The sequence below is a fragment of the Zootoca vivipara genome, chromosome 2 (assembly GCF_965207765.1).
Source record: "Zootoca vivipara chromosome 2, rZooViv2.hap1.1, whole genome shotgun sequence".
NCBI lineage: Eukaryota > Metazoa > Chordata > Lepidosauria > Squamata > Lacertidae > Zootoca > Zootoca vivipara.
Window position 1 is genome coordinate 16,076,538 of NC_142584.1, and position 13,543 is coordinate 16,090,080.

Sequence of the window (13,543 nt, forward strand, 5' to 3'; positions counted from 1 at the left end):
CACGCGCACCGCCCCAGGCACCCAATCGGCTTGTTCCTCCTCTGGAGGTGATGCATGCACGACATCTCACCCTCAGGAAAAGGCCAAGCGGGGAGCCCGGCACAGTGCGGCTTCCTCTCTCACACTGAGGAGGAGCCAACCATTGTGCTTGGCCTCCTCCACCCCTAAGAGTTGGCACGCCTGCCCCAAGGTCCCTATTCCACCTAATGACTGCTCTGAGCTCTGATGGGGCCCCTCTTCATCACGCCAAACAAAACAAGAGAGGAGCCTTTCTAGATCTTTAAGGGAAGACGTCCGAACTAAGCCTCGGATTTAGTGCTGTAGCCCTGCTATGATACAGAACACGGATCACGAACAGCACAGATCCATGGCTTTTGAAATATTATGGCTGGTATTTAAGCCCACTGCATGCCAAGCCCTGATCCTCATAGTGATATGATTTGATATTTGCAGCTTACAGTAATGCCCTGAAGCTACGAGATGAATGATTTTTGCTTTTGGCTATTACAGCGTTTTAAGTTCTCAGTTGTGTTTCTGTTAATTGTTACCCTATTCAAATGAAGACAGTTGATGTAACAGGTTTTTTTTCTGATTTGTTTATTCGTCAGCAGCTTTTGAGTTTATTGGATGCAAAGCTGAGATTAAAATGTTCTAAAATGAATAAAAATAGAAAGTTGTAAACAAACAAAAATATGAAGATGCTTCAGCCTGGTCCATGTGGCGAAGACAGACATAAAGTTCAAAGACAAAAATAACGTTCGAAGACAGACATAACGTTCTAAGTGTGAATTTCAAATGAAGGAGTGCTGAATATTACACACACACACACACACACACACACACACACACACACACACTTTTGAAGGGCCATTTGCCTCTGAAAAGTAGGTTGGGGGGAAGGGATATCCATCGACTTTCAGAAAGGGGATGAATTTAACTGAAATTTCAGTTTTACCTTAAATATGAGGTTGCCATCACTCCCAGGGGCCACGCAGCTGCTTCAGGCAGTGGCAAGGTTTTTTGGATTCCAGAGAGCGAAGTCCTCGGCTACCTCATATCTGAGATTCCTGCATTGAAGGGGGTTGGACTAGATGGCTCTCGGGGTCCCTTCCAACATTACAATTCTATGATCACAATTACCATTAAACTCATCTGTCTTCTTCAGATCACTCCTCCAGTCTTTAGGGGTGGTGTCACCGCTTTCACCACAACATCCACCACCTGCACCTGAAAATTATGTAACTCACCTGAGCCAAATACTTTGGCCCAGCAATAGTTTGGAGCAAACATTTGCTCTGTTCTCAGGTGTTCTGAGACAGTTCAGTTGGTGAGAACATGGCGCTGATCGTGACAATTTTGCAGGTTCGATCCCTGTATGGGAGAGCTGCAAAAGATTCCTGTATTGCAGGGCGCGGTCCTTCTATGATTTCTCTGTCCTCCCCTCCCTCCCCGAGGGGTTGCCAGCATGCCCCCCTGGATACACAGGTGCCCACAGAGACCAACCCTGGTGCCCACATGTTTCTCTCCCCCAGCTGAAGTGAGCCTTGAAAGAAGCATCCTATTGTAGCCAACAGATTAGGTGGTATGGTGCCCACAACATTTACCCTGGTTTGCAAATGTGCCCACAGGCCCGAAAATGTTGGCAACCCATGCCACATCCTCTATCAAAGATAACTCCCTCCCCTAGGGGCAGGGACTTCCTTATTTCCCTCTATAGATAAAAGGGCCCCTGACCATCAGGTCCAGTCGTGTCCGACTCTGGGGTTGCGATGCTCATCTCGCTCTATAGGCCGAGGGAGCCGGCGTTTGTCCACAGACAGCTTCCGGGTCATGTGGCCAGCATGACAAAGCTGCTTCTGGCAAACCAGAGCAGCGCACGGAAACACTGTTTACCTTCCCGCCGGAGCGGTCCCTATTTATTTACTTGCACTTTGATGTGCTTTCGAACTGCTAGGTGAGCAGGAGCTGGGACCAAGCAACGGGAGCTCACCCCGTTGCAGGGATTCGAACCGCCGACCTTCTGATCAGCAAGCCCTAGACTCTGTGGTTTAACCCACAGCGCCACCTGGGTCCCTATTTCCCTCTATAAGCATCATGTAAATCATGTAAATCAATGGTGCTGTTCCGTTTAGTTGTTAAAATTTGTTGTTTTACTCAGAGTAGCCCTTTTGAAATTAATGGACCTAATTAATTACGTTCAGTGAACCCTTGGTTGTTGTTGTTTTTATAAAAAAAGACCCCTGGTCAAAGGCGACTATGGGGTTGCAGCGCTCATCTCGCTTTCAGGCTGAGGGAGCCAGCGTTTGTCCACAGACAGCTTTCCGGGTCATGTGGCCAGCATGACTAAACCACTTCTGGTGCAACGGGACACTGTGATGGAAACCAGAGCGCACAGAAATGCTCTTTACCTTCCCTCCGCAGCGGTACCTATTTATCTTCTTGCACTGGCATGCTTTCGAACTGCTAGGTTGGCAGGAGCTGGGGCAGAGCAACGGGAGCTCACCCCGTCGCAGGGATTCGAACTGCCGACCTTCCAGTCAGCAAGCACAAGAGGCTCAGTGGTTTTGACCACAGCGCCACCTGTGTCCTAAACCCTTAGTTGAATACCATGCTTTCATTATTGATGACAACCATGCGAAGTAGGTTCCTAATAAACATCTTTTCTCCTTGACGGCACCTCTCCCTTCACTGAAGTAGCTTCCAAACCTACAGAAATATGTTCTCTACTGCCTGGCAACACATAAGTTATTTAAGGGCTTTCAAAACGCTCTGAAAACAAAAAAAGAAAATGCCTTTCCAATTTACCGAGGTTTCCCTGCTCAGTTGCCTTAACGCAAATGTTACTTTCCATAACTCTCCACGAGATTTACAAAGCTAGGCCCAGCTGAGGTCAATGTCATCTGCTTTCAGGAAGCAAAAGCTTGCATTTGTGCATACCACTTTGGCTGTTGTTGTTTGTTTGTTACAATCAAGTGGAGTAAGAATTTTATGAAATTAATAAATAATAAATGTTCAGCCTTCTCATGTTCCTAGTCCTTAGTGAGGGGGCAATTTCCCACAAAGGAAAAATGCTTGAGAGGTATGCTTGCGCATTTCTTTGGAAGGAGGCATCAGGGATTAATTTGTTTCCTTTTTTTTCAATTCCAGCTATAGACGTTTTGTTATTATTTAAATATGCTTGGAATGTAGCATAGCTATTGGCGTTTTAATGGTCATATTGAGTTTGTCTTTGCAAAAGGCAATGCGCTCTGGGCTCTCATCTGAGGTGGAGTTAGAAATGGAATACATATTGAAATTAGTCGTAGCAGTAGTAAATTTTAGCAGCTAAATAAAGGTATAATTAGCAGTCATAATTACCTTTACTGTGTGTCTACCGCAGCCTTCATCTGCGGCTTAACATTCATCCTGAGCTCTCCTCTTGAACCTGCCGGCATTAAAGGCTACAGAAAAGTGGAAGGAAGCACCTCAGCCGGCCAAATCCTGATGTTCTTATCCAGTCTACATTTGAGAAGCAATTCTAGCAACAACAACCAAAAACAAAACCTTCAGCCTTGTAGAGATATATGCGGCCCGTCTGCTCAAAAGATGGGTTAATCTAACTAACACACCTCAGGTTTAAAATGGGAAAGATTTTCCCCGGTCTAGATTTATATAGTATTCTCAGTCATAATAATAAGACAACCTCCTTCTTCCCTGCTTTTGCCTGTCATGCTCAATTTAACATTAGCTTGGTACAGCCGGGAGAAAGGCAGGAATAGAGGGGTGATGCCGTCATTCATTCACCCGTCATCCTCAGAACAGAATGATCTCTCCCCCGGTAAGTCAGGGCTGTAGCCCTGTGACGCAAAAGCTAGCCTTCAGCTATTGAATGGGGAAAACGTGACCGAGCGATTGCTGCGGCGAAGATGGAATAGCCTTCCCACCGCTCTCAAGGGGCCTCGGGCTAGCTCTGCATGAACACACAGGGGGTGCAATGTGCTTTGCCTCGTGTTTCCCCACCATCAGTGTCCCCTCACTTTGCCCCCCCCCCATGCACAAACCGGTGCCTTCATGCCGTCTCGCCTTGCAAGCTGTTTTCGACGGGGCTTTTTTGCAAAGGAGGCTTGGAGGCTCCTGCTGTGCTCATTTAGCACACATCTCGCTGGGCTTCCTTCGCTGTCCGTGGAGCAAAACAATGGCACTCCAAGACTGTAGTCAGGTGGTTTTGTATTGTGTCAAGATTTGACCACGTTGTACTGAGCATGCCACCCACCCCGAATCCTGCATTACAGCTGTGCTAACAATAAGATGTCAAGTAGATAAAGAACTCCACAACTTTTTAAAGGCATCTGAAAGCAGCCCTGTTATCAGGAAGTTTTTAATGCTTTGTTACATTTCTCTATGTGTCGTCAGCCAGGAAAAGACTTTGACACCTCCACCTGCGTAACCCATTCAGGTGCTGCAGGTACAAAAAAAACCAAAAAAACTTCCATGAAGAACCCCAGGAGAAAGATTTAATCCTGTTGAGAAAACAGGGTTCCTCCGCATAGACCAGTTTGTATGACACCGAGCACAATGTTTTTGTATCACAGACCCTCCAAGTGTCCCTATTTTCCAGGGGCAGTCTTGGATTTACAGAAGCCGTTCCTGTTTCTGATTTGATCCCGGAATGTCCCACTTTTCCTTAGGATGTCAGTACTTTCATCGGAAAAATGTTGGAGGGTGTGGAGTTACGCAAACCTCAAGCCAAGGAGATAAGTACAACCTTTAGGAGGCTTCTGAAGGCAGCCTTGTATCAAGTTTTTTATGCTTTACAGTAGAATCTTGATTGTTGAACGCTTCAGAAGCCGAACCTTTCGGCTTTCAAAAGCAAACAACCCAGAAGTGAATGCTTCCATTTTTGAATGCGCCTCAGAAGTCGAACAGCTTCCGAGATGCATTTCTCCATTTTTTCAATGGATTTTGCCTTGGTTGTCGAACATTTCGGAACGTATTGCGTTTGACAACCGAGTTTCCACTGTATTACATTTTTCTATGTGTTGGAAGCCACCCCGATGGACCAGGTATAAATGATAAAATGATTGTATTGATGATGTGGCCCTCCAATCCTGTCTTTCTGGCCCTCAGGGCTCTTCGAGGTCATGCCTCTTCCTTATCCCTCCCGTATCCTGCTTCCTGCCCACCTAGGGTGCTTTCCTTGAATATACTAAGTCCCCAAAGTGTGATGATGCCTCTTCCCAGGTGTGTGTGTTTATATGTAAGCCTTTGATTTATTTTCTGTAAAGGTAAGAGTCACATCCGTTTCTGCATCCACATTTGTCTCTGTCCCCAGCCACCACTGGTATGCGCCCCCAACTCCCTGAAAATTCCCCATTCGGGGATGGCATTTTCTTCTTGTTGTTGTTTAGTCGTTTAGTCGTGTCCGACTCTTCGTGACCCCATGGACCATAGCACGCCAGGCACTCCTGTCTTGCACTGCCTCCCGCAGTTTGGTCAAACTCATGTTCGTAGCTTCGAGAACACTGTCTAACCATCTCGTCCTCTGTCGTCCCCTTCTCCTTGTGCCCTCCATCTTTCCCAACATCAAGGTCTTTTCCAAGGATTCTTCTCTTCTCATGAGGTGGCCAAAGTATTGGAGCCTCAGCTTCACGATCTGTCCTTCCAGTGAGCACTCAGGGCTGATTTCCTTAAGAATGGATAGGTTTGATCTTCTTGCAGTCCATGGGACTCTCAAGAGTCTTCTCCAGCACCATAATTCAAAAGCATCAATTTGGGGGATGGCATTTAACACCACCAAATTGGTGAAAATGTCTAAAAAGGGGGAAAGGTATACAGTATCTGAGTGCTCACTGGAAGGACAGGTCATGAAGCTGAGGCTCCAATACTTTGGCCACCTCGTGAGAAGAAAAGACTCCCTGGAAAAGACCCTGAAGTTGGGAAAGATGGAGGGAAAAGATGGAGGAAAGATGGAGGGCACAAGGAGAAGGGGACGACAGAGGACGAGATGGTTGGACAGTATTCTCAAAGCCACCAACATGACTCTGACCAAACTGCGGGAGGCAGTGGAAGACAGGAGTGCCTGGCATGCTCTGGTCCATGGGGTCACAAAGAGTCGGACACGACTAAACAACTAAACATACAGTCGTACCTTGGAAGTTGAATGCCTTGGCTCCCGAACAAACCGGCTCCCAAACTATCGAAACCCGGAAGTGAGTTTTCGAACAATTTTCAGAAGCCAATTTTCGAACGGTTTCTCCAGGAGTCGAATAGACTCCTGGAACACATTCTGTTTGAGAACCAAGGTACGACTGTTATGATGTTGGAAGTGTATTGAAATTGGGAGGGGGGGTCTTTGATTCACACGTGGAGTTCCTGTAAAATATTTAAGGAATATTGGGAAACTGTATATAATGAATTTAAAAAGATACTTAAAATAAACTTCCCCTGAGATTTTCCTCTTGGCGTAACAACGGAGGCCCCCCAAAACAAAAGAGTTTATTACTATACGCCGCTGCCGCAGCTAGAACATTATTGGCACAAAGGCGGAGAACAAGTATAGTACCCGCTAAGGAAGAATGGCAGTGTAGATTGTTCGAATATCCTGAACTGCCTGGTCTGAGTAACAGGATAAGAGAAGACAAAAATAAGGAATATAAGGAGGAATGGATACTCGTCTATTGAATGTTTTAAGAACTAGTATAGACAAAGAAATAGCTTAGCAGGTCTCGAATCAATCCAACAGAATTGAAATAGGTAGAGTATTTAATAGATAACAATTTGGATGATCGAAAAGATGTGGATTACATGGAGTAGTAGAAAAGCAAAAGTAACCAGGAAAAGGGTGGAAGGGAAGTCACATGCTGTATTTCAGGCATCCCCAAACTGCGGCCCTCCAGATGTTTTGGCCTACAACTCCCATGATCCCTAGCTAACAGGACCAGTGGTTGGGGAAGATGGGAATTGTAGTCCAAAACATCTGGAGGGCCGAAGTTTGGGGATGCCTGCTGTATCTGGTACAAAGTTGTAAGTGGGACAGGGAGAGGGAAGGGGAAGGGGTTAAATATGTTCTCTGTTCTTGTTTTTGAAAATGGAAATGGAAAAGAAAAGAAAAAGGAAATTCCCCATTCGGCAATTGAGTTTTCAGGCCGAAAAGGATTTCCCATTTCTGTGCTAGAGTTACCTTCCACTGCCTGATGCCTCCCAGATGCAGTGGACTTCCAGCATCCATCCATCCTAGCCAGCATGACCAATGGTTAAGGATGATAGTAGTTTAGAGGCAGTTTACAACCATCACCCCCCCTCCCTTCCACCAACACTAATGGGAAGAGGCATTTCTTAAAAGTTCTGGCATGTTGGCTGCTGGGCTGGAGGTTTTGAGAAAAGGAGGTTTCTTCCAATGAAGGAGGCATGGCTTTTAAAAGTAACGGACCATGCGGAAAAGTCAAAGCCGACAGCAATATTAAGAGGTCAAAACGACGAACTTTTTATAGAAGTATGGAGGCCTTTTCTGGACTGTTAGGGAAAGCACTGCAGGCAAATGAAATTGCGGGCAGGATTTGAGAAAGGGGCAGCGGAAGAAAAATGATAAAGTAACTGTTTGAGAGGGATTTCTGCAATATAGTTGGATATATAATGCAGGAGAAAGGGGTTTGAATGAAACATGGTGGGGAGTCAATACACGGAAAATGTAACCCAGGCATCCCCAAACTTCGGCCCTCCAGATGTTTTGGACTACAATTCCCATCTTCCCCAACCACTGGTCCTGTTAGCTAGGGATCATGGGAGTTGTAGGCCAAGACATCTGGAGGGCCGCAGTTTGGGGATGCCTGATGTAACCATTTGAATTTTGGGGGGAAATTCAATAAAAAATTATAATTGGGGGGGGGAGAAAAAGACATTTCTGAGTAAAGCATGTGCTGCGTTTTATTAGCTCCCTTGTTATTCATTGAAACGGTTTAAATTTATTGAATTTCTTGTTTACGGGTGAATTGCAACAGGTTTATTAAGTGCATTTCTCCCGGGCCCCCTTGTGCAGTAGGTGGAAACATTACCGAGAGGCTATTGTGGCATTTTCATTGTTAAATCATCTTTCCTCTTGTTTGGTTTGCTGGTTGTTTCCTTTGCTGTTATTGCCTTCGTTGTGGTATGTTATTGTTAACTGACTTGGGACTTCCTGTTGGAAAGAAAAGCAGGTCACTGGCATTAAGATGAAACAAAATGGAAATGAATGTTTTGGGGAAGCACCCTGAGAAAAATAGGCACAGTTTTTCAGAGGACGCTTAAGGTGGTTACAGGTGGAAGAATCACCTACTTTTTACTCAAGTCTCATTCCTGGAGTGCTTTCCCCAACCATCTCCATTTTATTTAAGTTGATTAAAGGGAATTTCAACGAGACCCCTCTGTGGAGTTACTGGCTCCCACCCCTATTTACGAAGCGATGGAAGAAGATTTATGGGAACTCTAGCAGTGGCGCAGAGCCAGGAAAGGCAAAAGAGAGGGATAACAAGCTGACCAAAAGTCCAGAGGTAGTGTTATTATCGATTTACGACAGGGTGGAAGGTTCGCAGGCTTTGAAAGACTTGCTCACAAATTTATTGACAGCTGCACGAATTATGATAGCTAAGAAGTGGAAGGGGCAAGCAAAATGGAAGAGTGGTATAAAGAGGTGTGGGATATAGCTATTAACAATAAATGTGCCATTAAGGTAAGGCGGGGAATATGCAGGAGAAATGATTTTGAGGAGATATGGGAGGGTGTTTGTAGAATTTGTACTGTTAAAACGGAAAGGGGTCCAACTATCGCAAGAGGTGTTGAAATTTGGGGAGGTTGGATAGTTACAATAGAATGCTCTTGGTGGTGGGGTGCACATTTTTATTCTTATTAATGTATTATTATTATTACTTTGTCAAACAAACAAATAAATAAAAAGAAAAGAAATAAAGGGAGGGATGGCATAATTCAGCCTCAGAGCCAGTTTGTAAATATGTGAGCATCATTTCGGACAGCATCTTTCTGACGTCCTTATTTCATCAGATTGTTAAGTAAAACTTTTTTAAAAAAAATCCAAATGAAGGTGTCCACAAGGCCAGCAACATGCTGTTAACTTGGGCTATCACCTTAATAGGACTTCTGGGTTTCCTTTGGTGCAATCTGCCCGCCTTATCCTTTTACTTCCGCATGAGCATCATTTCATTCATTTGTTTTTTGATGGGCTATTCTGGATACTAGGAGGGAAATAAATTACAATTTTACATTTAAAAACAACAGCAGCAGGAGAACAGCAAATGAAGTCGCTAGGGTGTGTGATGGTTAGGGTAGCTGTATGTTCTACTTTCCAGGGATGCAGGTGGCGCTGTGGTTTAAACCACTGAGCCTCTTGGGCTTGCTGATTGGAAGGTCAGCAGTTCAAATCTCTGTGACAGGTTGAGCTCCTGTTGCTCTGTCCCAACTCCTGCCAACCTAGCAGTTCAAAAGCACGGCAGTGCAAGTAGATAAACAGGTACAGCTGCAGCGGGAAGGTAAACGGTGTTTCCATGTGCTCTGGTTTCCGTCGCAGTGTCCCATTGCACCAGAACCAGTTTAGTCACGCTGACCACATGACCCGGAAAGCTGTCTGGCGGACTAATGCTGGCTCCCTCGGCCTGAAAGCGAGATGAGCACCGCACCCCATAGCCGCCTTTGACTGGACTTAACCATCCAGGGGTCCTTTGCCTTTACCTTTTCCAGAGAACAACCCTTTATTGGAGGTGTCCTCTTCCTGAAGGTTGTCCCGGCCCAAGAACCATAAGAAGGAAGAGCCCCAGGAAATCCCCATCAACAGTTAGCACCTGGGCAACAGACCAGAGAGGTGAATTATATATCTGTTGAAATTATAGCCTCCCCACCCCCCGCATTCACCTCTGTCAATGCAGATTATGCGTTCCTCTTTTGCTGATGCATATAAGCAGGGCCACCCTACTGATAGCTCCCTTGAGTCTTCGTAACGTCCAGGAAACTCTTTACAAGTGGCTCTCCCTTCTCCTTGGGGGGGGGGCTGGTGGAAGAAGCCACCATTTATAGGGATTTGCTTTGTTGTCAGGAAAGGTCTTGAGTTGGTAAGCTTTTAAGTTTCCGAGTACTTGGTAAGCAGTACATTTCCGAGCACAAATCAAATTGTCGGTTTTGACTGTAAAAAAATCCTACACTGCCTCGGCCCTGGTATACCTGAAGGAGCATCTCCACCCTCATCATTCAGCCGGGACACTGAGGTCCTCCTCTGAGGGTCTTCTGGCAGCTCCCTCAGTGCGAGAAGTGAGGTTACAGGCAACCAGGCAAAGGGCCTTCTCAGCAGTAGCACCACCTTGTGGGACAACCTCCCATCAGATGTCAAGGAAATGAAGAACTACACAACTTTTAGAAGACATCTGAAGGCAACACGGTATTGGGAATTTTTTAATGCTTAGCATTATGCTTTTATATGTGCCGGGAGCTGCTGAGGAAACCCAGCCAGATGGGCGAGGTACAAATAAAATTGTTGTTGTTGTTAACCCTCTCTCTCTCTCTCTCTCTCTCTCTTTGTTCCCCTCCAGCCACGTGACTCAGACAACTTCTTGGATCCATCCTGTCACCCACGTACTGGCCTTGCCACGCTCCGAAGAGAACGAGGAGGAGGATAGCTTCAGAGAGCTTCCAGATCTCAAAGGCTGAGAACATCGGCTGGCAAAAAACAGATGCAAATGGTGGTATCATCGCAATTGTCAAGAGATGACCCACTTCCAATAGTCTAGCTCCCATGAACTAGTTCCATCTGAAACAATTTATCAACGTTGCTCTCGCTTGTGTAGTCTGCCAGCTAAATAAGTCGCAGCCTGCGTCAACGGACTTTCTCTGGTGTATAGATAAACCCAGCCGCACAGATCAAGCACCTGTGATGATTTGCAGCAAGTATTGCAAGCCCACTGGGGGTTTTTTTATTTAAAAAAACGGCAATTCACACCTGCTTCTCCGCCTAATGCTATTGGTCCTTTGTATATCTATAGCCTGTACATATAAAAGGCAATCCCCAACATTCCACCAGTTTTTTTTTTGCTCATGTATGAGTCAATGGTTGCCATTCATGGAGAAAAGTAAAGCAATACAATTGCGGGCAAAGTCATGGCTTGCACAAAATCTGCCCTCTGCCCCTGATGCTGTGACCCAGCCCTCGGCGACAGTGGTTTTTGGCAGATTTTGGGGGTTCTGCCAGAGCGGATGACACTCGTCCACTTTTTCTTCCAGCTGGATCAGCAGAGGAAGGCTTTAAGACGACAGAATCTGCTGGAGTTATCAAGAGACGATGGAAACACAGGGGTGTTCAAGCTTGTTTCAACAGATCAAGAGAGTATCGGCTTAATGACTCAGCAGCATACTTCTTCAATGATTTGGACAGGATAGCCCAGACTAGACATTCCTCTTCTCCCGGGCCTTTGGCGAATTAAACAATCTATGGCCTATTAAACTGTGGGGAGGGAGGGGTTATTGTTTTTGTTTGTTGTTATGCTACCTATTTTTGTGTTCTTATATTGTACACCGCCCTGCGATCTTCGGACGGAGATTTTCATCATCATTCGCCATTTTGCTAGGGGAAGACCCAGAGTCTCAGTGGGTCGCAGGGCTGCGCAATACAGTGGTACCTTGGTTCTCAAACTTAATCCGTTCCGGGATTCTGTTCGACTCCAGAAACCATTTGAAAACCAAGGTGCGGCTTCCGATGGGCTGCAGGAGCTTCCTGCACTCAAGCGGAATCTGTGTCGGAAGTTCAGCTTCCGAAAAACATTCGCACACTTCTGGGTTTGCAGCGTTCGGGAGCCGATTTGTTCAGCAGCTAAGCCGTTCGGGAACCAAGGTACCACTGTACTCCAAATTCTTGCCTGAAACCAATATGGTGCTCACATCTTGATAAAGGTTTCAGACTTTTTGAGCTCCCCAGCAGCTGTGATGTATCAGAGGCTCAAATTGCCTTCGCCCGAGCGGCTGGGCAGTGTATTTCCACTTGGGGAAGGAGGTTGCTCCAGAAGGAAAGACTCGGCCTGCCCACTCGGGCAAAGGCAAAGGCAGACAAATGTACGGAGCCCGAAAACATGAGCCTGTGACACAGAGCCTGAGACAGACATGCAGAAGCCAGAGAGGGATCGGAGCTCGCTCAGTAGGCCTGGGCTACATCTTGGCTGCTTCTTCCTCCCCTCCTAAGGTGGGGAGTGTATCGCGGTATTTAGCTACTCATATATCACGTTGTTGAAAACCAGATTTCGCCCAGCCCTAGTGGGTAAGACTCAGTAGGCTCCAAGTGGCCAGTGGGTTACCTTTTGGGGAACATGGAGCTAAGGGCATCCTAGTTGCTGGGGATCACAAGTGGAGAGAGGCATCTGGTTGGACTCGATGGGCCTTTGGTCTGATCCAACAGGGTTCTTAAATCAACACCTATAATCCTAAATCACTTCCCCTGCCATGGTTTCCACACACTGAGGGACCCTAGAGAACCATCACTCGTTAAGGTAGCAGGGATCTCGGTGTGATCCTGCAGCAAAAGTTCCCAGGGTCCTTGAGAAACACCATGGCAACTGAACTAGCTTAAATCTGTAGCCCAATTCAGACAGCGTTGCTTCAGGGCAATCCAGCACAGCGGCCATGGCTCTAATCTGAAATGGTCTTCTGTTAAAGGAAGCAGAAGCAATTCTTGCTCCTAGCAAAGAATGGATGCATTTTCCTCCCAGCCCCAAATCTTCACTTGCATTGCCTTTCCAACCAAGGCATAAACTGAGTCTAATTAGGTCAAGGTTTTTATCATTCCACTAATGGCCATAGCTACAATCTTCATCTCCACCTGATCATGTTTCAGCAATCTGGAGTTGTTTGTGTATCTTTGCTTTCTAATTAATGGCTTTTCTGAAGTGGATTGCTATTCCTGCTTCGCCGCTTCTTAACGCTAGCTGGTCACATAAGCTACCACCGGATCGCAGTTTTTTACTGCCGCGTATCGATACCCAGAGTGTATATTAAAGCAGATTATGTTTAAAAGCATACAACATTACAATCCTGCCTTGCTTGCTTTCCATGTTAAGTCACAAGGTAAATTTGATTACGCAGAGAACTGTAAGTAGAGATGACAGATTGAAGATATGAATCCTCAGCAGTTTGTAACAGGCATCAAACAATAATGCCCTTTTAGAAGTTTATAATAAAACGGATTGTGCTAACTTTTGGGTTTTATTCTTTGCCTTTCCCGTGCCTTGGTCTTCTGGCTGGCTTCTTTTCCTAAACTATTCAGGGCTTGTGGCTTCTGCACCTTATCCTCTTCCTCTCTACTTAAGGCATTTGATTGTCCTTGCATTCAGTCATAGTCTCTGGATAAATGCCCCCCTTCTTTAAAAAAAACACACAGTCAATTTTAGAACCTGTTGAACCTCCAGCCAGCTTCACTAAGACTCATTTTTACCAAGCTGTGTTTTCAAGCTCTGCCCTCCGCTGTCCTAGACCAGGCATAGGCAAACTCGGCCCTCCAGATGTTTTGGGACTACAACTCCCATCATCCCTAGCTAACAGGACC

The 13,543-nt window shown here is 45.9% G+C and overlaps 1 protein-coding gene across 3 annotated transcripts in view; it reads left to right on the forward strand.

Annotated features, from left to right (window-relative positions):
• The window catches only part of STXBP4 (syntaxin binding protein 4), a 133,896-nt gene extending 120,703 nt beyond the window's left edge, over positions 1 to 13,193 (forward strand). For 2 of the 3 annotated variants that reach the window (XM_035103825.3, XM_088661373.1), the window contains one exon: positions 10,548 to 13,193. In XM_035103825.3, the coding sequence (XP_034959716.3) occupies positions 10,548 to 10,665 (118 nt within the window). In that variant the 3' untranslated portion in view covers positions 10,666 to 13,193. The remainder of the gene's footprint in view (positions 1 to 10,547) is intronic. The other variant, XM_088661372.1, reaches the window with a different exon arrangement.
• The last annotated feature ends 350 nt before the right edge of the window (positions 13,194 to 13,543 follow it).